The sequence below is a fragment of the Choloepus didactylus genome, chromosome 18 (assembly GCF_015220235.1).
Source record: "Choloepus didactylus isolate mChoDid1 chromosome 18, mChoDid1.pri, whole genome shotgun sequence".
Classification (NCBI taxonomy): Eukaryota; Metazoa; Chordata; class Mammalia; order Pilosa; family Megalonychidae; genus Choloepus; species Choloepus didactylus.
The window spans coordinates 12,516,209-12,538,157 of record NC_051324.1 but is presented as its reverse complement, the minus strand read 5'-3'; the positions used below and the strand labels follow the sequence as shown (position 1 = coordinate 12,538,157).

Here is a 21,949-nt window from a genome sequence, read left to right as displayed (position 1 = left end):
TACTTCTCTCTTGCTTCACTTAGTTAACTCCTCCTTATTCAGATCTCCTTCAAGACTCACTACGTCAAGGAAGTTTTCACCACTGGATCCCTTATCTGGGATTGTAATTACATGTTCATTAGCGTGGTTCCTCAATTCATGTCAGTGGCTTGCAAACTCTATGGGGAAAGAATCCTGTCTGTGTTTCTTTATCAAAGAAGCTCTGGAACCTGGCACAGTACATGGCCAGACAGGGACTCATGGCCAGAGAGAGATTGAATGAATATTTGTCGAATACAAAGACCAAATCCCCATGCTTTGCTCAGCGTCCATCTCGGCTCTCCTGCCCATCCCTGCTTCAGAGCAGAACCCAGGCCCGACTCACCGCAGCGTCTCCAGGTGGCAATGAGGGTGTCCAAGGGCCTCACAAAGAGCCTGCACTGCAGAGCGGCTCAGGGAGTTTCCACTCAGGTCCAGTTCCTGCAGGCTCCCGTTGACCCCGAGAATGGAGAAGAAAATCTTCCACTGGGCATCTGTAATCGGGACCCTTATGAACCTGAGGGTGGGAGAGAGGGACAGGAGAGGTGTGACTTGTGTGCACAAGCCTGATGTGCAATGGATGGTGCCATCTCCACAGCAGTGGACCAGCCTCCCTGACCTCCACTGGACCCCCCCATTCCCTGATGCTCTTTATTCTACCACAGCCCCTTGCCACACTGTTCTGAAATATTTGTTTTGTGTGTCTGTTTCTGCCTCTATCTGGGAGTTCCTTGAAGGCAGGGCAGATTTGTTCATGTTTTTTGTCCTTGGTGCCCAGCACAGGACTTGGCACAAGGAAGAACCTGGGGATTCGCACAGCCTCCTCCTTTCAGTGTGGGCACATCTGTCTGTCTTTGCACAGTCCTTATGGATTCTCAGTGCCCAAAAAGGGAAGGTGGAGAAGGGAGGTGGACAGAGCTGTGATGGTGGTTTGAGGATGACTTTCTGATGGGAAAATTGTACATGATCATTTGAGTTGGCTCGTACAGAACCCTAGCCCCTTCCAAGGACAGCAAAGGCACAGAGAGGGTCTGCAGGGGGCAGCTGTTCCCCCAGGGGGAACATTTGAAACCCAAAGTGGCAGAGAATGATGGCCTCATTGGAGAACACCTCGTATAATTTCCACCCACTACTTTCTCAGTTTTCACACACTTCTTCAGGGGTCTCATCTCCTTCTAGGACTTCAGCTACCCAAACTCCATACCAAGTTCCAAACTGGTACCTCTATTTTCTTGCCAGATATTTCCACCTCGATCCTCAGACCTAATAAGTCCTTAGACCTAATAAGTACCAAAATGTTCCCAACTCAATTTATCTTTCCCCCAAGACTATGAAGCAACAGAGAGGTAAGGAGCAGAGGTTCTGGATTCAGCTGCCTGCAATGAATTCTACTTTCCTGTGCCTCACTCAGGCTCCTTAGCTATAAAATGAGCTGTACCTACTACAAAATATACCAACTGCAGAAGGTTTTGTGAGGATTAAAAGATATTACAGACTGTCCCAAAAATCTTAGTTCAGGTTTTTTTCAAAGTGTACAATCAATGGATTTAGTATATTTGCAGAGTTGTGCATTTGTGCCAGTTTGGATGTATTATGTCCCCCCCAAACACCATGTACTTTGATGCAATCTTGTGGGAACAGACATATTAGTGTTGATTAGGTTGGAATCCTTTGATTGAGTGTTTCCATGGAGATGTGACTCAATCAACTGTGGACAAGACCTCTGACTGAATTATTTCCATGGAGATGTGTACCCTGCCCATTCAGGGTGGGTCTTGATTTAATCACTGGAGTCCTATAAAAGAGCTCAGACAGAAGGTGCTCAGTGCTGCAGCCAAGAGAGACATTTTGAAGATGGCCATTGAAAGTAGACTTTTGCTACTCCAGAGTTTGCCTGGGAGAAACTAAGAGAACACCCCCAGATGCCTAGAGAGAAATGTCCTGGGAGAAAGCCATTTTGAAACAACCTGAGAGCAAAGGAAGAAGATGCTAGACACGTGCCTTCCCAGACAACAAAGGTGTTCCAGACACCATTGGCCATTCTTCTGTGAAGGTAACCTATTGTTGACGCCTTAGCTTGGACACTTTTATGGCCTTAAGACTGTAACTTGGTAACCAAATAAACCCCCTTTATAAAAGCCAATTCATTTCTGGTATTTTGCATAATGGCAGCATTAACAACCAGAACACATTCATCATCACAATCAATTTTAGAGCACTTTCATTATTCCAGAAAGAAAAACCCCACACATCTTAGCAGTCACTTCTCAATCCCTCTGTCTTTCTCTAGCCCTACATAACCAGTAATCTATTTCTGCCTCTATAGATTTTTTTATATTTACATTTTATATAAATGGAATCATACAATATGAAGAACTTTGTGTCTGGTTTCTTTCACTTAGTATAATACTTTTTGTTTAAATTATTATTATTTTAAATTTTAATTAGAGAAGCTGTAGGTTTACAGAAAAATCCTGTATCAAATACAGTGTTCCCATATACCCCCATTGTTGACACTTTCATTAGTGTGGTACCTTTGCTACAATTGATGAAAGAATATCAAAATAGTACTATTAGGTATATTTGTTTCCCATATACCACCCTATAATTAACACCTTGTATTACTATCATACATTTGTTACAGTTCATGAAAGAACATTGTCCATAACAGTGTTCACTGTGTTATACAATCCCATATTTTGCTGTCTTTCACTCTAGTAACATACAAGACCAAAATCTTCCCTTTCAACCACATTCACATGCATAACTCAATGCTATTTATTACACTTACAATAATGAGCTACCATCACCACCATCCATCTCCTAACCTTTACAATCAACCTAAATAGAAATTCTGTACAAATTACGCTGAAGTTCCCCATTCTCAACCCCCACTATATTCTTTGGTAACTAATTATAAGAAAAGTCTTTGCATTTACTTATAATTAGTTCATATCAGTGGGATCATACATTATTTATCCTTTTGTGTCTGGCTTATTTCACTCAGCATGATGTCCTCAAGGTTCATTCATGTTGTTGCATGTATCAGGACTGAATGATATTCCATCACCTGTATACACCGTATTTTGCTTATCCTTTCTACAGCTGATGGACACTTCGGTTGCTTCCATCTTTTGGCAATTGTGAATAATGCCACTATGAACAATGGTGTGCAAATATCTGTTCAAGTCCCTGTTTTCAATTCTTCTGGATATATACTTAGAAGCAGGATTGATGGGTCATATGGTAATTCTATTTTAGCTTCCCAAGGAACTGCCCAATTGTCTTCCATAGAGGCTGCACCATTTTACATCCCCACCAGCAATGAACAGTGTTTATATTTTTTCACATCCCCTTCAACACTTGTAATTTTCTGTTTTTTAAATTGTAGCCATTCTAGTGGATCTGAAATGATATCTCATTGTAGTTTTGATTTGCATTTCCCTAATATCTTGTGATTAAGCATCTTTTCATGTGCTTTGTGGCCATTTGAATATCCTCTTTGGAGAAATGTCTATTCAAGTCTTTTGTCCATTTTTAAATTGAGTTGTCTGACTTTTCGTTGTTGAGTTGTAGGCTTTCTTTATATATTCTGGCTATTAAACCCATTTCAGATATGTGGTTTCCAAATATTTTCTTCCACTGAGTACATTGCCTTTTGTACTTTCATGACAAAGTCCTTTGATGCACAAAAGTTTTTAATTTTGAGGAGGTCTGATTTCTCTATTTTTTCTTTCATTGTGCTTTGGGTGTAAAGTCTAAGAAACCATTGCCTACCACAAGATCTTGAAGATGCTTCCCAACATTTTCTTTTGGAGTTTTATAGTCCTAGTTTTTATATTTAGGTCTTTGATCCATTTTGAGTTAATTTTTGAATAGGGTATGAGACAGAGGTCTTTCATTCTTTTGCATATGGATATCCTGTTCTCCCAGCACCCTTTTAAAAGAGACTATTCTTTTCCAGTTAAGTGGACTTGGCAGCCTTGTCAAAAATCAATTGGCCATAGATGCTAAAGTCTATTTCTGAAATCTCAATTCAATTCCATTGGTCAATATATCTATCCTTACGCCAGTACCATGATGTTTTGACCACTGTAGCTTTGTAATACGCTTTAAAGTCAGGAAGTGTGAGCTTTCCTGCTTCGTTCTTCTTTTTCAATATATTTTTGTCTATTCAGGGTCCCTTACCCTTCCAAATAAATTTGATAATTGGCTTTTCCATTTCTGTAAAGTAGGCTGCTGGAATTTTGATTGGGATTGCATGAAATCTGTAAATGGATTTTCGTAGAATTGACATCTTTATTTATTTATATTTTACAGCCTTTCTTATTGTTCACCAGTATTTGTTAACCACTTTTTAAAGCAGAACAGGATTTGGGCACCACATTTACATTCACAAGCCTAGCTGAATGTTTTCACTGCTTTAAACAGCTTAGGCAGGCTTATAATTGTACTACTCTACACAATACTTTCCTTTGGAAAATAAGCCCTCTGAATAGTTGCTTCTGTTGAATTGGTTGTTTAACATACTCATTTCTAGAGGCCTAGTACATGCAGAGTTGTTAACTACAGGGGATGGAAGTTTTAAAAAAGCAGATTCTATAAGATGAAACTCAAGTCATTCTTCCAATCCGTGAACATGGATTGTCTTTCCATTTATTCAGGTCTTCTTTGATTTATTTTAGCAATGTTTCATAGTTTTCAGTGAACAAGTCCTTTACATCCTTGTAATAATCCTATTCCTACATACTTGATTACTTGATTCTTTTAGTTGCTATTGTAAATGGCGTCTTTTCTTGATTTCCTCCTCATTTTCTCACTACTAGTGTATAGAAACACTACTGATTTTTGCATGTTGATCTTGTATCCCACCACTTCGCTTGAACTCATTTATTAGCTCTAGTAGCTTAGTTGTAGATTTTTTGGACTATTATGTATAGAATCATGTCACTGGCAAATAGTTAAAGTTTTACTTCTTTCTTTCCACTTTGGATGTCTTTTATTTCTTTTTCTTGCCTAACTGCTCTGACCAGAACTTCTAGCACAATGTTGAATAACAGTGGTGACAGTGGGCATCCTTGTCTTGTTTCAGATCTTAGAGGGAAGGTTTTAAGTCTTACACCATTGAATATGATGTTAGCTGTGGATTTTTCACATATACCCTTTATCTTGTTGAGGAAGTTTCCTTCTATTCCTATTTTTCTAAGTGTTTTTATTAAAAAAGGATGCTGGATTTTGTTAAATGACTATTCTGTATCAATTGAGATGACCATGTGTTCCCCCCCTTTGTTTTGTTAATATGGTGTATCACATTAAGTGATTATCTTGTGTTGAACCACCTTTGCATTCTGGGGTAAAACCCTCTTGACCATGGGCTGTTGGATTCAATTTGCATGTTTTGTTGAGGATTTTTGCATCTATATTCATAATAAAAATTGACCTGTAATTTTTTTTTTCTTGTATTTCTATATGGCTTTGGTATTAGGGTGATATTGGCTTCATAGAATGAGTTAGGTAGTACTTGTTCCTCTTCAATTTTTTGGAAGAGTTTGAGCAGAATTGGCATTAATTCTTCTTGGAATGATTGGTAGAATTCACCTGTGAAGCCATCTGGTTCTGGGCTTTCTTTTTTGGGAGGTTTTTGATGATTGATTCAATCTATTTTCTTGTAATTGGTCTGTTGAGGTCTTCTATTTTGTCTGGAGTTGGTGTAGGCTGTTCGTGTGTTTCTAGGAATTTGTCCATTTCATATAAGTTGTCTAATTTGTTGTCAAACAGCTATTCATAGTATCCTCTTATGATCCTTTTTACTCCTTTGGGGTCGGTAGTAACATACACCCCTCTCATTTCTGATTTTATTTATTTGCAGTGTCTCTCTTTTTTGTCAGTCTAGCTAAGGGTTTGTCAATTTATTCAACTTCTCAAAGAACCAACCTTTGATTTTGTTATTCTCTCAATTTTTTAAATTCTCAATTTCATTTATTTCTGCTCTTATCTTTTTATTTCTTTATTTCTGTCCCTTTGGGATTAGTTTACTGTTCTTTTCCTAGTTCCTTTATGTGTTCAGTCAGGTCTCTGATTTTAGCTCTTTCTTCCTTTCTAATGTAAGCATTTAGGACTATAAATTTCCCTCTCAGCACTGCCTTTGTTGCATTCAATAAGTTTTGATATATTGTATTCTTGTTTTCAATAGTCTCATGATATTTACTGGTTTCCTTGCAATTTCTTCTTTGACCACTAATTGCTTAAGAGTATGTTGCCTAATTTCCATATATTTGTTAATTTTCCAGTTCTTTGCCTGTTATTAATTTCCATCTTTATTCTATTATGGCCAGAGAAAGTGCTTTGTATAATTTTAATCTTTATAATTTTACTGAAATTTGTTTTGTTTCCCAACATGGGCTGTTGGATTCAATTTGCATGTATTTTGTTGAGGATATCCTGGAGAATGATCCATGCCCACTTAAGAAGAATGTATATCCTGCTGTTTTGGGGTCTAGTGTCCTATATATGTCTGTTAGGTCCAGTTAATTTATCATATTATTCAAGTGTTCTATTTCCTTATTGAATTTCTGTATAGTTGTTCTGTTTATTGAGGAGAGTGGTATATTGAAGTCTCCTACTATTATTGTAGAGACATCTATTTCTCCCTTCAGTTTTGCCAGTGTTTGCCTCATGTATTTTGGGGCACCATGGTTAGGTACATAAATGTTTATGATTGTTATTTCTTCTTGGTGGATTGTCCCTTTTATTAATATATAGCATTCTTCTTTGTCCCTTATAAGAGTTTTGCATTTAAAGTCTATCTCATCTGCTATTAGTATAGCTACCTCAGATCTTTTTTTTGGTTACTATTTGCATGGAATATCTTTTTCCAACCTTTCACTTTCAACCTATTTGTGTTCTTGGATCCAAGGTAAGTCTCTTGTAGGAAGCATATAGTAGGATCATGCTTTTTTTTTTTTTTTTTTTTTAATCCATTCTGCCAGTCTGCTTCTTTTGATTGGGGAGTTGAATCCATTAATTCAATGTTATTATTATTATTATTATTATTATTATTATTATTATTAGGTCTCTCTCTCTTTCTCTCTCTCTCTCTCTAACCATTTTAGTTACCCTTACTGATAATCTTCATTTCTTCACACTACTCTAAGCCACTCTCTCCTGTCTTTTCCTTTTAGCCTGCAGAACTCCCTTTAGCAATTCTTGTAGGGCAGGTTTCTTATTGATGAATCTCTCAGTATCTATCTGAATATTTTAAACTCCTCCTCATTTCTGAAGGAGATTTTTTCCAGATAAAGAATTTTTAGCTAGCAGTTTTTCTCTTTTAGTACCTTAAAATATACTAAAAATACAAATGCCATCTCTCCTCCATGATTTCTAATGAGAAATTAGCACTTAGTCTTATTGTCATATAACTGATGAATCACTTTTCTCTTACTGCTTTCAGAATTCTTTCTTTATCTTTGGCATTTTACATTCTGATTAATATGTGTCTCAAAGTAGTTCTATTATGATTTATTCTGTTTGGAGTACACTGTGCTTCTTGGGCGTGTATACTTATGTCTTTCATAATAGATGGGAAATTTTGGGCCATTATTTCCTCAAATATTCTTTCTTTCCCTTTTCCCTTTTCTTCTCCTTCTGGGAAACCCATGACACATATGTTTGTGTGCTTTGTGTTCTTATTTAAATCCCTGAGACCTTGCTTAATTTTTTCCATTCTTTTCTCTATGTGTTCCTCTGGCTGTAAGATTTCAATTGTCCTGTCTTCTAATTTGCTGATTCTTTCTTCTGCCTCTTCAGATCTGTTGTTGTATGCCTCTAGTGTATTTTTAAATCTCTTCTATTGTGCAATTCACCCCTATAATTTCTGTTATGTTTCTTTTTATACCTTCAAATTCTTCTTATTCTCACATATTGTCTTCTTAATATCTTTTACCTCTTTATGTATATTTTCCTTCATCTCCTTGAATTAATTTAGGAGATATGTTTGAACATCTATGATTAGTTGTTCCAAATTCTGCATCACCTCTGAAGTTTTAATTTGTTCCCTTGACTGGGCCATATCTTCTTGCTTCTTAATATGGCTTGTAATTTTTTGCTGATGTCTAGGCATCTTATTATCATGATGTGTTTACTCTGAAGGCCAGGTTCTCTCTCTGGTCTTGGGTTTTATTGTTGATTGGCTTTGTTTTCAGGTTATTCTTTGATGTTTGGTTCAACTTATTCTAGATCTTTAGAATAACTCTTTTTAACCAATCAGATTTTTTCTGCTGTTCTTCATCTGATTCTTGCCCTGTGTATGTGGTATAGTATTTAAGATTACATTCTTTGTGCAATTATTTCACCACCTGGAGAAAACTTTCTTTCCTCTGTTCCTTCTCCAGGAATTTTGTCCTGTTTGTTTTTGTTTTGTCTCTACAGTTTTTATTCTCCTGTCATTGTCTCTAACTGCCTTGCAGGCATCTTCTAGGAGGAGGCTCACCTCAGAAAGGACTTTCCCAGGTCAGTATTTCCCAGCCAAAACAGGGTCAGGGACCCCCAAAGGGGTGCAGACTGACTTGAGAGTGCCCTGGGGAGGGGATCAAGGAGAATGCCAAAAACCTCTTTGAAGTCTCCCTAAGGCCGTGCTTTCCTGTGCCCAGCAAATGCAGCCTTTCAGCTAACTGTTTCCCATAACCCTGAGGAAGCACTGCATCTTTAAATCTCCACTGCCTCAACCCCTGTCTGGGGCGGGGTTGAAACAATGGCTGCCACCTCTTTTGTCCATGGTGGGTTGAAACGGTAGCTCAGAGCTGGGACCCAGTGATCTGAATATAATAATAAAAAACCATGATCAGTGATTGGCTGTGCCCACTCCTGCTCTTAGGGGAGAGGATTTTCATATCCCTTTCTGCCACCAGCAAGCTAGCCAGGGAGTGAAACCCAAATGGCCTGCCATGAGAGTGGGGATGGGTGCCAGAAGCCACCATGTGGAAAGAGCAACTCACTGTTCTTTACCATGGTTTTTTCAGCCTCTCTTCCTGCTTTTCCTTGGATGCTGTAATCTGAGGCCAGTGTTCTTCTGGCCTCCAGAGCCCCTGAAGACTTTTTTCAGACAGTTCCTTCCTGTTTAATAGCTTTTGGTAGGAGGAACTGAGTCCTGGAGCTCCCTACTCCACCATCTTCCCTGGGAGTCAGCCTGTCAGTGCAGGTTTAAGCTTTGATGACTTCAGAAGTAAAAATGCTACAAACTTACAGAGAAATCATTTGAATATTTACCTGTTTCAATTTCTTTTACACTTATTTTGTTTTGTAAAATTTAAATTATAAAGTTTAATTTTTTCATTTTGGTCACTGTTTGCCATCTTTAATCTTTAACCAGAGGAACTAAAACAAAACATTAAAAATTATTATTCAAAATTCACAAAGCTTGATTAAATGTCCGATGCCTGGAGGCCACCCTCCTGCCACCTTCATTTTCTTGACATGTCAGAGTGGCTGCTTCCTCTTGCTTCCCACTATGTTTGGCCAAGACTCATCATTTCTTCCTGGCTTTTTTTTTTTTTAACAATAGCCTTCTCACTGTCCTCTCTGCAAACTGACACAGTGCCTTTAAGATCTCCATTTCTAATTGCAGCTGTAGCTTCTGACTCACCCATGGGACTCTCTCAAGGCTCCATTTGCCAAACTCTCCTGCTCCAGCCCACTGTCCCTCGCTCCTGCTGCTCATCTGTCCTTTGCCTCTGTACCTGCTCAGGACACCTTGAAGGCCCCATGTCAGGCCTCCACAACTTCCAACACTGTGCTCCACTCCTTCAAGGCCTAGTTTACATTTATAACCATGAACAACTAGAAATAGCTGAAATGTCCAAGAACTTAGGAACAGTCAAATTGGCCATGGCACCTTCCCTATGGATGTTGTATCACACTATTGAATAATGTGGGAAGATAGCCTTGCTCTATTAAGAAAGAAAATCCTGATTGTAAAATAGTATATACAGTATGTATATGTAATTTTGCATAGAAATGAGTGCAGAAAGATAGAAGGAGATGTGTCAATTCTTAATGATGTTATCATCTCTAAGTGAGGGGATTCTGGTTGATGTTTCCTTTTGTCTTTTCACTTATCTACATATTCTTATTTTTCTATAATGAACAGGGGTTGCTTTTTATTGTGAAAAGAAAAAAACCTAAAAATATATGTATATAAAAATAAAAGACCCAACTCAAGTGTTGCTTCCTCAGTCTCACCCTGATATGGTCCATTCATTGTGATCATTTCTCCATTACTATAGGCATCATACTTTACCGCAATCATTTGGATGGATATCTGTCCTCTCCCCTGGGTTTTGAGTAACTTGAGGGTAGGGATTGTGCCCTGTTAGTCTGTGATCTGCATAGAATCAGTGTTTAATAAATATTCATGGAAAAGGGAAGATGGACACATGGAGATACTCTCTGACCAATACTGCAAGAGCATCAAGGGAACCTGAATGGGGAAGTTACTTGTTTTGCTGGGTTTGGAGGGTGGTTAGAGAAAGCTACTCTTTCTGCTCAGAGGGTGAGTGCCTGGGCTAACAGCAGGATCATGCAAACAAGGAAGTCAGTTTTGCAGGAAAAATGAGGACTCCCTTTCAGCTACATGCATCCTGAGAGGATGGGGTGATCCCAGGGCCGACGTCATTCTCAACAGTCTTTCCAATCAAGGGGGTGCCTGATGTAGCTGAGGGGCAACCTCTCAGGCAGAAGTGATGTCAAGAGAGAAGCAGAGGCAGGTGGACTGTGGGATCCTGGGGGAAAGCGGAGGGAAGCTATGGTCAGTGTGCAGGTGGAGGTGCATCTAGGAGAGAAGGCAGACCCTCATCACAGAGGGAGCAGGGGATGACACTGTCCATGCTGTCAGAAGCTGCAGAGGGTTTTAGGTGGACAGAGAATTTTACGTGGTTACATTTGGGCATAAGAAGTCACGAGTGGCTTTAGTCCTTGGCATAAGCTTAGCGAGTGTGCCTCTGGGCTCAGGAGATTCCTGCTACGGGAACTGACAGAGAGGAGGTGGGATGAGGGCAGGGTAGAGGTACTCACAGAACCACCCGGGGGTCCCGTGATGCTGGTCCGTGCTGCCCGACATCATTCACTTGAAGCCTCTTCACATTGCGGCAGAATTTAAGGCAGAAAGTGAGCACCAGGAGATCCAGGTCCGTTTGAACCTGCACCCTCGTTCCTTGTAAATGGGCCATTGCTTGTGTTAGAAATTCCTCATCCTGAATCTCATACAAACAGTGGAACAACTCCAGAGAGCACAGCTGCAGTGAGGACTCCCCGTGCTGGACTTCCGCTTCCATCCACTGCAGCAGCTCACCCTCCACCCCACCAGAGGGCTTGCGGTTGAAGATGTTCTCCAACTCTCTTGCCCCATGTTTACCTAAAAGGCCGAATAGGAAACGTGTGGTTGGTGCCCCAAACATGTCATGCCTTCCATACCTTTGCAGCAATTTCTTCACCCTTTGTATGCTACTGGGGTGATCTCTTGTTTCCTCCTCATCTCCCAACTCCACATCTCCCAGTACACAGAATATTGCTGCCAAGAACTCCTGGAAACAAAGGTGAATGAAGCTGTAGCTTGGAGAGGTGGGGTGTTTTTGAAGAACACCCATCTTTATGAAGGTTAAGATGAGGCCCCTATCTAACCCCTGCATCCTGAATTCAGCTGGACTGAACAGTGTCTTTCCTTTCTGGGTTCCCTTAGCAGCCAGAGAGCACAAGTTCCTCAGGTGGATACTGAAGGGCTGAGATGGGAGAGTCTGGGAGAGGAAGTGCAGGCAGAGGGCAGTGGTGGTCTGGGAGGCCAGTGGGAGCTCTTCTCCCTTCTCCATCTGCTGCTTCAGGCAGGTGCAGACCATCCAAGACACCCAGGGCACAAGGCACAGGGTCAAGAGGGCTTGGTTTGATTCCACCAGGCTAAAAGCTCTGATTGCTTGACTTTCATCTGTGAAATATTTGTAGAAGTATTCCTTCCTGCCAGCGTCAGAGAACCCCAGCACCTCCACCCAACGTGGCTGCTTCAAAGAAGGAATGAGTTTCTCTAGAGCTGTGTTCCGAACTGTGATCAGCAAGGATGCCCCGGGGAGGGTGGTTTTCCCCAGCAAACTACCCAGCAGGGCATGCACTGGCTGCTGCTGGCTCCAGTGCAGGCACAGCTCAGAGCACTGCTCCTCAAACACCCATCCGGGCTCATCTAAACCATCAAGGATGAAGAGCAGCTGTTCGGGCTGAGACAGGATCTGCCCAGTGGGAACCAAAGGGGTGGGCCAGTCTTTTTCCAGGAGCTCAACGAGACTCGCCACCCTGAACTGGGCCAGCTCTCTGCAGTCAAGGTAAAACACATGCTGGAAGCGGTCCCGGTACAGCTGGCCATCCTCCCAGGCTCCTCTCACCTGTCTGGCCAGTGTTGACTTCCCAATCCCAGCAGCTCCCAGCAGTATGACTGTGGGGGCCTCTTCCTGGATGCCCAGGGCTGGGCCAAATAAGTCTTGGACCTCAATCAAATGCCCTTGCTCCTCCAGCATGTCCTGAGGCCAGCTTCTGCTGACCAGAGGCCCATGGCCTTGAGGGTGAGGTCTGTGTAGAAGTAGCAACTCTGTGAACTTTTGATGCAAAATCCCTTTTTTCCAGGACTGAGAATTCTGACCCTGTGTGGTGCAGGGCCTCTCTGTCTTCTGGGGCAAGGATCTTTCTTTGTTTCCTAAGTCAGGGAGGAAAGATGGAACAACATAAAGATATAGGATTCATTTGTTCATCCATCCATCCATCCATCCATCCATCCCTCCAGTCATCCTACAACTCTTTTAGGCATCCACTCCCAGTCACACGCTGTGCTGGCTGCTGATCCTGTGTGTTTTCTCTGGTGTCATGGAAGGAACATGGGCTTTAGATCTTGATGCTACCAAGTCGTTCTCCCTGTATGACTTGCTTTCATCCTGCAAATACTCATCACGGGCTTACTATCTGCCAGTCATTGTTCTAGGGGCTGGAGATAAAGAGTGAACTAAACAGACACAACTCTCTGCCCTCATTAATCCCATGACTTGGGCAGCCCCACTGGACCCCGGTTTTCTTATCTGTAAATTGGGGCTCATGATTTGGAATGAGATAATGGACAGTGGAGCAAGTGCTGTTGGTGTATGACTGTATCACCTCAGCAATCACCGTTCCAGAACATGCTGACGGTGTCTTTCTACAAGCTCCTATGGTTCTACCTGAGAGGCTCTCTCTTGGCTGGGCAGACCCTCCATCAATGACAGACGGGAGTCCCTCGTCCCCCAGGAGAGAGAATGCAAGCATCCTATACTCTTTCAGAGATCCCCAGCAGGATCCAACCTCAGGGGCTCACGGGGTTAAACTACTCCACAATGCACCTAGTTGACTTCCTTCCCTTCTCTGTGTCACTTCTCCCCTCTCCTACCAGTGTTTCTGAAGTAAACTGCCTGTACTTTATAAACATCCTCCTGCCTCAGGGTCTGCTTCTGGGGGGATCTGACCTGAGACAGATGAGAACTTGGAGGCACTAAGCACATATAAGGGATCACCCCTTAGATTCCAAATAGAATAATTGTTACAACTGCTTCCTTCTTCCCTTCAAGATACTTTGAGGGCTTCTCACTTCTCTCCTTAGGTGAATTTTAGAGACAATGCAAGGGCCCCACCTGGGATCCCAAAGCCCAGTTTATCCGGGGAAACCAGCTGGGACTTCAGACTTCAAGTTTACCTGTTCTATCTCAGTGGGTGCCTTGAGGAAAACCTGGGGAAGGGTGGGGTTTGGGGGGTCAATTTACATCTCCATTACTGGGAGAGATGGGGTGTCAGGGGGCCATCTCCACTTCTGAAATCATAATCTATAGATTCACTTTTACTCTCTCCTGTAGGAACATTTCTGGCAACAGGAAGATTCTCTAAGAGTATCAGGATGTCTACTCAGGGTCAGTGCCACAGCTGGCCCTGCCCAGGAGCCTGTGTCTGCCCAGGGTGCCAGGAGAGGGCTCGGCTCTTCTCAGATTCACATTCTCCCAATCATGACTCTGTCACTGTGCCACATACCAAAATCCTCTTGACTCAAGTTATACTTAAAAACTTCCCCACCCCCAATACCTCCACACTTCACTGTTCTGTTCTTGATCGGGGTAGTGAACTCTAAACCACAGGCCAATCTGGCCCACTTGCCTGTTTTTGTACAATCTGCAAACTAAGAATGACTTTTACATTTTTCAATGGTTGAGAAAAATCAAAAGAAGAATATTTCTTGATAAGTGAATTATAATACACAATTCAAATTTTTGTGTCCATAGATATAGTTTCATTGGAATACAGCCACACCCATTCTTTTATGCCTTGTCTGTGGCTGCTTCCATGTACCAAAGGCAGAGTTGAGTAGTTGCAACAAAGACCATATGGTCCACAAAGCCTAAAACATTTACAATCTGACTCTTCACAGCAAATGTTTGCCAACTTCCACTCTTGATTTATTTCAGAATGCCTACCATGTGGTTTTTGTGCTTGCTGTGACACTGCGGTTCAAGTTCCCCATTTGAAGAATTCCCTTAGAATTTAGAAGCAAGGAAAAAAAATGTTTCTCTTGAACTGGTCATTTCTCTTCTGTTGAGTAATATATTATGTAACTGTCATATTTCCCTTTTTGCCCTGGTTGCTAGAATGCTCAAAATCAAATGATTTGTTTATAGCACCTAATTACTCCTCATAGCTTTTTTCACTTGCCTTTTCATTTTTAAGACTCTGATTTGATATTAAGGTTCTAGTAAGGTTATTGCATTTGTACCTTTCTGAAAGGCATTTCTAATCCTTCCTCCCTCTCTTTCTCTCTTTCTTTGTTGGATGAGGTGGTGTGCCAGTCAACTGATGTACTTTGAGCCCAGTGCACATCTCAGGATCATAAATTCCATGAGTTCACTCCTAGAATTCCTTTAACTTAACACCTATTGGACTTCAAGGGGCAGTGTAGGTCAGTGGGTAAGTCTGTAGGATCAGGAGCCTGTGTGCCTGGGGCTTTGATGTAACTGTCCCTGCTGCCCAGGTGGTGGAAGGAGCAGGATGTTGGGTGAAGGATGTGGACTGAGAGCGTGAAGGCTGAATCCCATCTCTGCCAGGACTAACTGTGCCACCATGAGCAACACATGAGCCCCAGTTTTCCCATCTCCAAGGCAGGATAACATGTACCTCATGGAATGCTGGTGAAATTTAAGTGGAATGTGCGAGTGAAATGCTGGGTACAGACCCAACACAGTGAGCTCCTAGTAAACCCTTCTAGGCCATTTGGGGTGAGGAGCTGAGCGGAAATTGAATCCAGCTTTCCCGAACCCAGGCCAGTGCCCTGTCCACTAAACTGGGGGAAGTGTTTTCTATACTGGGTAACACACCTGCATTTTAACACAGGGGCCTCCTGGAAACAGAAACTTCACCCAGCAGGGGACCTCTCATGGTGGGATTTCAGGGGCGATGTTTCAGATATTTGTGAGGCCCTGCGTGCTCAGCCTGCCCACCCAGCCCCCTGGGGAACTTCCCCCCACCTCTGTCTCACCTGCCCCTCTCCAGAAGCCCCATGGGTCCTCCTCCTCGTGACCTTCAACCAGAAGCCCTATCATCCGGGGAGCCGTCTGCTCTCTGGCATCCGTTCTGGGCTGAGATGGCAGCTCCCAGCCTCCCAGCACCGCTGTGGATGTGGGCGGAGTGGGCGACTCCAGGTTTGGAGATGTGTGGCTCGGGGAGTGTGAGAAGTAGAGGGAGGATGGGTTTTCTGGAAGAGAATAAGAGGAAAGACATAACTATTGAGCATCGCGTTTGTTTCAGGCTCACACATTTTGAATTCTCACTATAATCCTGTGAGATGGGTGATACCAATTCTATTTTTGAAATCATGAAATGCTGGAGATACAATTTGATTCTCTTACTAGCTGGCCTGAAACTTCCTCTTGGTGGGGAGTACAGTGACTATTAGGTAGAAAGATTTTCATAAACCACTTCAGGGGTTGCTCTCCCTAAGTAACAAGAAATAGTTACTGAGTAACCACAAATTTCCAGTAATGACAGATAGTTACTAAGTGGCATTCTAAGGAGGATGGGTCCTGTTTACTTCCAGGCGTGGTCTTGCTAGGCACAAAACACATGGCACATGAAAGTTGGGGGCAGAGTGGAATTCTTGGCCTCTTGGAGAAGGGAAGGGTCAGTGAGGCCAGGCATGGGGGACGGGCCAGAGAGAGGAACTCTGGTGGGGGTCCAAGAGGGGATCTTCATTGGGAGACAGATACTGCGAGCAGCCGGAGGGTCCTAACCCTCTCCTACTACCGTATCTTCAGGAGAGTTTACGTTACGCACTAGCATTTTGCGTAAACAGATTTTTTTGTATGGCACTCAGTGAGCTGCAAATTCTGTGGGGTTGGGTTGGGAGGTGGTGTGAGAAGTGAAAAGTGAGCAGTATGAGGCTCAGACAAGGCAAATGAGATACAGAGGGATGAAATGACTTGTTCCGAGTCACACAGCAAGGCAGGGTGAAAAGTGAGGGCAGCTGAGCTTTAGCTTGTAACCACCACTGCCAGGGCTTGGGGGTGAGAGTGGGCTCAGGGGGAAGAAAGGGAGGACGGGGGAGGGGGGAGCTGGGGGTGGGGTGGGGGGAAATTGCTGCAACAGCAATGGGTTGTTCAAGCTTCTAGCCCAGCTTTGCCTCTAAGTGCTGTGTGAGTTTGGAAAAGCGTCCTGCCTTCTCTGGGCCTTCTGCACTGGGAAGAGGAGGCCATTTTGATGCTGGGAAGGGAAGAGGAAGAGGCTGAGTTTTGCAGCTGGGTGGCTCAAGATGGCAGAGACTGAAATTAAAGAAGATGGGAGAGGGAGCTGGGTTGGGCTGAGGAATAAACTAAGCCTCTTCTCGGAACCCAAGTGGAGAACAGACTCCTCCTTGGAACTTTCTGGATGACCCTGACCTCAAGGATCCTTAGAGCTCACCAAGATTATGCACTGAGCTCTGCTTCAGCAGGGACTGTGTCATACGTGGCACCCAGTGAGACTCACTGCCTGCCCCGCACGGGCCTCAGTTTCCCCATCTGTCAAATGGGTGGGGGTGCCTCTGAAAGATCATTTATGGGCCTGCTGTTCCCAGCACCCCAAGCTGGCTCTCCCTTCCTTCCTCTGCAGTCTCCCCAGCCCAGGTCCTCCTGCAGGGACATGCTCACCTGGCAGGGACCCACCGGTTGACTCACAGCCCCACCCGGGGCCCTGGGGCCTATTAGCAAGTCTTACCTCTCCAGCTGCTTCCGGACAAGTTAGTCAGGTACCTCAAAACCCTCCTCTGGTCCGAGTCCTGAGGGGACGGCTGCTCAGGGTCACAGAACCTCAGCACCTCCGTGGAGGTGGGCCAGCTGGGGGATTCCAGGCTGGCTACATTTGGGGAGCCGAAGAACGAAGGAGAGGGGTCTGCGAGAAGGAGACGAAGAGGCTGGGGGCTTGTCAGAGGGGCAGGGGCTGGGGACTGAGGCTGGGGGTCTTCCTGTGAGGCAGGTCCCTTTCCCGCCAGCGAGAGCTCAGGGTGAACCAGGGAACCCACTGGAAACCCCTCACGGCTCCCCCTGCAGGCTCCTCTGGAGAATGACAGGTACCGCTGGGCAAAACGTCTTGGTCTGGGGTTCTGGAAATTTGCGTTTCTGTCCTGGTTCTGACTCTCCCTCCTTTTGTCACTTCCTCCTGAGCCTCAGCTCTCCCAGGAGGGTGAAGAGCTTCCACCTCCCAGGGCTGTGACAAGTAATAATAATAGTGGCAATGACAATGATAGCAAGGCAAAGAGGGTCTTATTTATTGTGCACTTACTATGTGTTAGACCCCGTGCTACATGTTTAATGTGATTAACTCTTCTAACCCACACATGGGCCTATGAGGCAGGCATTGCTCTTACTCTCCCATTTTACAGTTAGAAAAACAGAGGCAGAAGGTGGCAAAGTGACTTGCCCAGTGAGGTACAGGCAGGACTGGAAACTGCCTCTTCCTGACTCCCAAATCTGGGCTCATGTCCCCAATGCCACAGTTCCCCAGTGAGTTTGGGAGCCGAGCATGGGGCAACTACATGCCCCTCCCAGGGCTTCTTCCCCCTCTGGCCTGCTAAGCGCTCCCTCCCGGGTGCTCTGAGGACCCCATCCAGTCCTGGGAAGGCATCTGCATAGAAAGGGGTGTGGGGCTCCAGAAAGGGACCCCAGGAAGTCTCCCAGCTCCAGCGTAGCCTGGGGCCCAGGGCCCACCCCTCCCAGGGGAGTCCCAGGTCACGGCCCAGAGGAAAGCTTGTGGGGAGGGTCCAAGGGTGGGGGTTCCAAGGCAAAGGGTGGGGAGCTCTGCGCCTGGGCATGCTCACCTAACATCAGGTACCCCTCTGCCCGGGCTTGGGTGCACAGCCAGACCAGGCCCATCTGCTCCCAGGTGCGGAGGGCCAGGTCCCAGGCCTGCTGCTCCCCATACTGAGCCACCAGGTGCGAGGCCATCTCCAGGCCACCTGCCTTCTTTGGCTGAGCCGGGGTCACACAAGAAGAGCCCTCGTCGAGTGCCTCGCCGGGCAGCCGAAGCTGGAACTCCTTCATCTCCTCTTCCTTCAGGAGCTCCAGATACGCGGCCAGCCGCTGTTGGCCTCCACTGGCCATCTCTGCCCCAGGGGGGTTTGGGGATGTCAGGGGGAGGTGAGGGGATGCATCAAGCAGGCAGAGAAATGTTTTCCCTTTGCCTTGGCTCCTACCATCTCCCAGTGCAACTCTTCCACTGGGACCATTCCTCTAGCCTGGCAAACTCCTGCTCAGGCTTCAGAACCCAGTTTGTAAAGCCCAGGGCATGTGCCAGTAGATGGCGTTGGGAAGAGAAAGAGGAGGGGGAAGGGGAGTGGTGGGAAGCCCAAGGAGCAGGGAGCCAGGAGGGGTCTGGGGGAAACTGGGAGAGGTCAGTGGGGGTGCTGGGGCAGGGGCTGGTCCAGGGAGGTGGGGGAAGAGGAAGGATGGGAGGATGGGTGAACAGGCTATGTGTGACACTCACTGTTTGGTGCTGCTCAGAGTCTTCCTTCTCCTGGGACCTGGACTCTTGGCACCCCAGGTGGGGGGTGGCTTTTAGAGCATAGGATCTAGCTCAGGGTCTTCCCAGACCTGGCCTGGCCCTGGGACACCAACCAGGGAGAGCAGTCGTGCCCCAGCCAGAGCAGGAACCAAGTGGCAGAGAGGAAACCACGTCGGGGCGTGGCCAGGGGGCGGGGCCGGACGGGGCCGGGCACCTGCAGAGCCAGACTCCCAGGCTCCCGCCCACGAGCCCCAGCAGGCCAGGTGCAGGCCCCTCCACGCAGACAGGTGCTCACACGTGGATCCCCGTGGCCCTCACCGGAGCCTGCCCGTGGGGCCAGTGCAAACTCCCCAGTAAGCCAGGCGGCGTGTCTGTCGGGGCAGCTCCTGCTTGGGAGACAGTGCAGCCAGGCCGGGGAACACCTCTCCCAGCCTCTCCTGATTTTTGGAGCTTCCTGAGCTCCGTGGTGCGCCCTGCTGGACGACAAGGGGCACCGGGGTATGTGGTCCCGGCCGGGTTGGAGGGGACCCTCTGCTTGTGGGCAGCCCAGCACTTGGCAAGTAAACATTCCCACCCGAAAGAGGAACAGCCCCTGCAAAGCCAGGCCCCGGGGAGCTTAGGCACAGACGCTTTTTCTTTTGCAGAAGTGGCAGAGCTTGGGGACTCTGGCTTAGGAATGACATTGCCCAACTCACTCTCTGCTGTGCAATAGCATCAGGTGGTGGCGGAGAGGCCCTGGCCCGGGTTTCTGGAGCTTGGGTCCTCTGCCTCCTTGGACACTGGCTCCTTGTGTGGTTGATTCATTTCTCTAAGCCTCTGTTTGCTCATATACTAAATGGGACATCAGACATTTGTCAAGAGGCTCAAATTAGGTAAAAGCTTATAGTAACCTTTAAAAATGTTATATAGCTTTTTTTTTTTTAATGGCCAATAAGCAAACCCCAGCACATTCTGACAATCAGACTTACCAGGAGCAGAAAGCACTGCCCTAAAAGGTCAGCGGGATTTGAGCACTGGATGAAGGATCCTGAGACTCCCTGTGTGGTGGGGAGGGTGTCGTGGAAGAGGGGGCTCCTAGAATTCTGGGTAATGTGGGAAACCCCAGGCCTTGGAGGTCAAGGTCAGGCAGAGAGAGGCTGTCAAGAGCAGAACAGTGGCAGAGACATGTGCTCCCCGAGTGCCAAGCAGAAAGCGTGGCTGCCTGGTCACCACCCCCCATTTCTCTCTGGGTGTGTCTGAGCATGTGGGGTGAGCTTGTGAGCTTTACTGGCCTTGAACTCTCAGGCATGGATTTGGGGAATCCCAGACTAAACCTTTAATCTCAGGCATATCAACAAGAGCAGCAGAAGGGGGAGTGGAGGCCCAGAGAAGTAAGAGGACTTGCTCAGATTACACCACAGGTCAGTGGCCAAGCTGGGACCAGGAGCCAGGTCTCTGTTTCCCAGAACAAGTATCTTTCCTTTTCCAGAACATTCCATTTAATTTTAGGACAGCAGGATTTGGAGAGAAAGACATGGAATTTGGAGTCAGAAGGCTCCACTCTGTCCTTAGCAGTTTTGTAATCTTGGACAAGTCATTAAACTCACCAAGCCTCAGTACCTACCTTTGTAAAATGGGGATAATAAGGCCTACTTCACAGGGTATAAAGCCAAATAATGCACATGATTGCAGTGTGCACAGTTGCTGGAGCACTTAGCAGGTACTTAATACAAGTTAGTTTGTCTTTTTTAAAAAAAATTTCGTCTGCCCCAATCCTACTCATTCTTTAAGGGCCAACCCAAATGGCACTTCTCCCATGAAGCCTTTCCTGCTTTGATCTTCCATCCCACAGCTCATATCCCAGGATGCTTTACAGCACAGCCATCTGTACCTGGAGGCCAGGTAGCACAATGGGAACCAAGAGGGCTTTGGATCTGGTCAGCCTGGGTTCCAGACCTGGCTGTCACTTGTTGATGGTGTGACCTTGGGCACCACCTGCCTGTCTCTTGTCTCTTAAAAGGAAATTCCCATCCCTAAGTGGTTAGGAAGGTTGAATGAATAAATATGAACATGACTTAATACAGGAGCCAGGATGCAGCTGAGGGCAAATACATATCAGTTACCTGTTACCTTCTTCTTCTTTAAGATCGAGGGTTCCTTGAGGACCAGTACTGAGTTTTGTCTTTCTTATATGTAGAAAAGTAGCTGTTTCTTAAGTTTCCCAGCTGCTAAATAGGTTACTGTGATGGTTAGGTTCATGTATCAACTTGGCCAGGTGATGGTGCCCAGGTGTCTGGTCAAGCAAGCACTGGCCTAACTGTTGCTGCAAGGACGTTGGTGGCTGCTTGATAAACCAGAAGCCTGGTTTAGTTAAATCATCAGTCAATTGGCTGCAGCTGTGACTGATGATGTCAATGAAGGGCATGTCTTCCACAATGAGAGAATGCAATCAGCTGGATTTAATCCAATCAGTTGAAGACTTTTAAGCCAGACAGATAGAGGACCTTCACTTCTTCGGCTAACCAACAAAGCGTTTCCTGAGGAGTTCATCAAAGTTGCCAGTTCATTCCTGAAGAGATCATCGAACACATTCATTGAAGTTGCCAGTTCACTGCCTGAGGAATTGATCGAACATTTTCATTGGATTTGCCAGTCTGCTGCCTGACCTACGGAATTTGGGCTCGTGCATACCCACAGTTGCTTGAGACACTTTTATAAATCTTATATTTATAGATATCTCTCGTTGATTCTGTTTCCCTAGAGAACCCTAACTAATACAGTTATCTTAATGGGAATTTATTTGATCACAGTTTTGAGGATAGGAGAGGTCTAAAATCGAGGCATTGGCAAGGTGATCCTTCCTCCCTGAAGACTAGGGCATTTT

The 21,949-nt window shown here is 45.3% G+C and overlaps 1 protein-coding gene across 9 annotated transcripts in view; it reads right to left on the bottom strand.

Moving 5' to 3' along the window:
• LOC119514278 (NACHT, LRR and PYD domains-containing protein 1-like) overlaps positions 1-19,225 on the bottom strand; it is a 45,010-nt gene extending 25,785 nt beyond the window's left edge. For 6 of the 9 annotated variants that reach the window (XR_005212776.1, XR_005212777.1, XM_037809968.1 and 3 more), the window contains exons 1-6: positions 19,069-19,225; positions 18,404-18,688; positions 17,305-17,478; positions 15,593-15,808; positions 11,086-12,745; positions 365-535 (exon numbers count right to left, since the gene is read on the bottom strand). Coding sequence is in view for 7 of the 9 variants with exons in the window: in XM_037809968.1 (XP_037665896.1) it covers positions 365-535; positions 11,086-12,745; positions 15,593-15,808; positions 17,305-17,478; positions 18,404-18,686 (2,504 nt within the window). In the remaining 2 variants the exon portion in view is untranslated. Of the gene's footprint in view, positions 1-364; positions 536-11,085; positions 12,746-15,592; positions 15,809-17,304; positions 17,479-18,403; positions 19,007-19,068 lie in introns of those variants that run through there. The other 3 variants (XM_037809973.1, XM_037809974.1, XM_037809969.1) reach the window with 3 other exon arrangements.
• Positions 19,226-21,949: the final 2,724 nt, after the last annotated feature.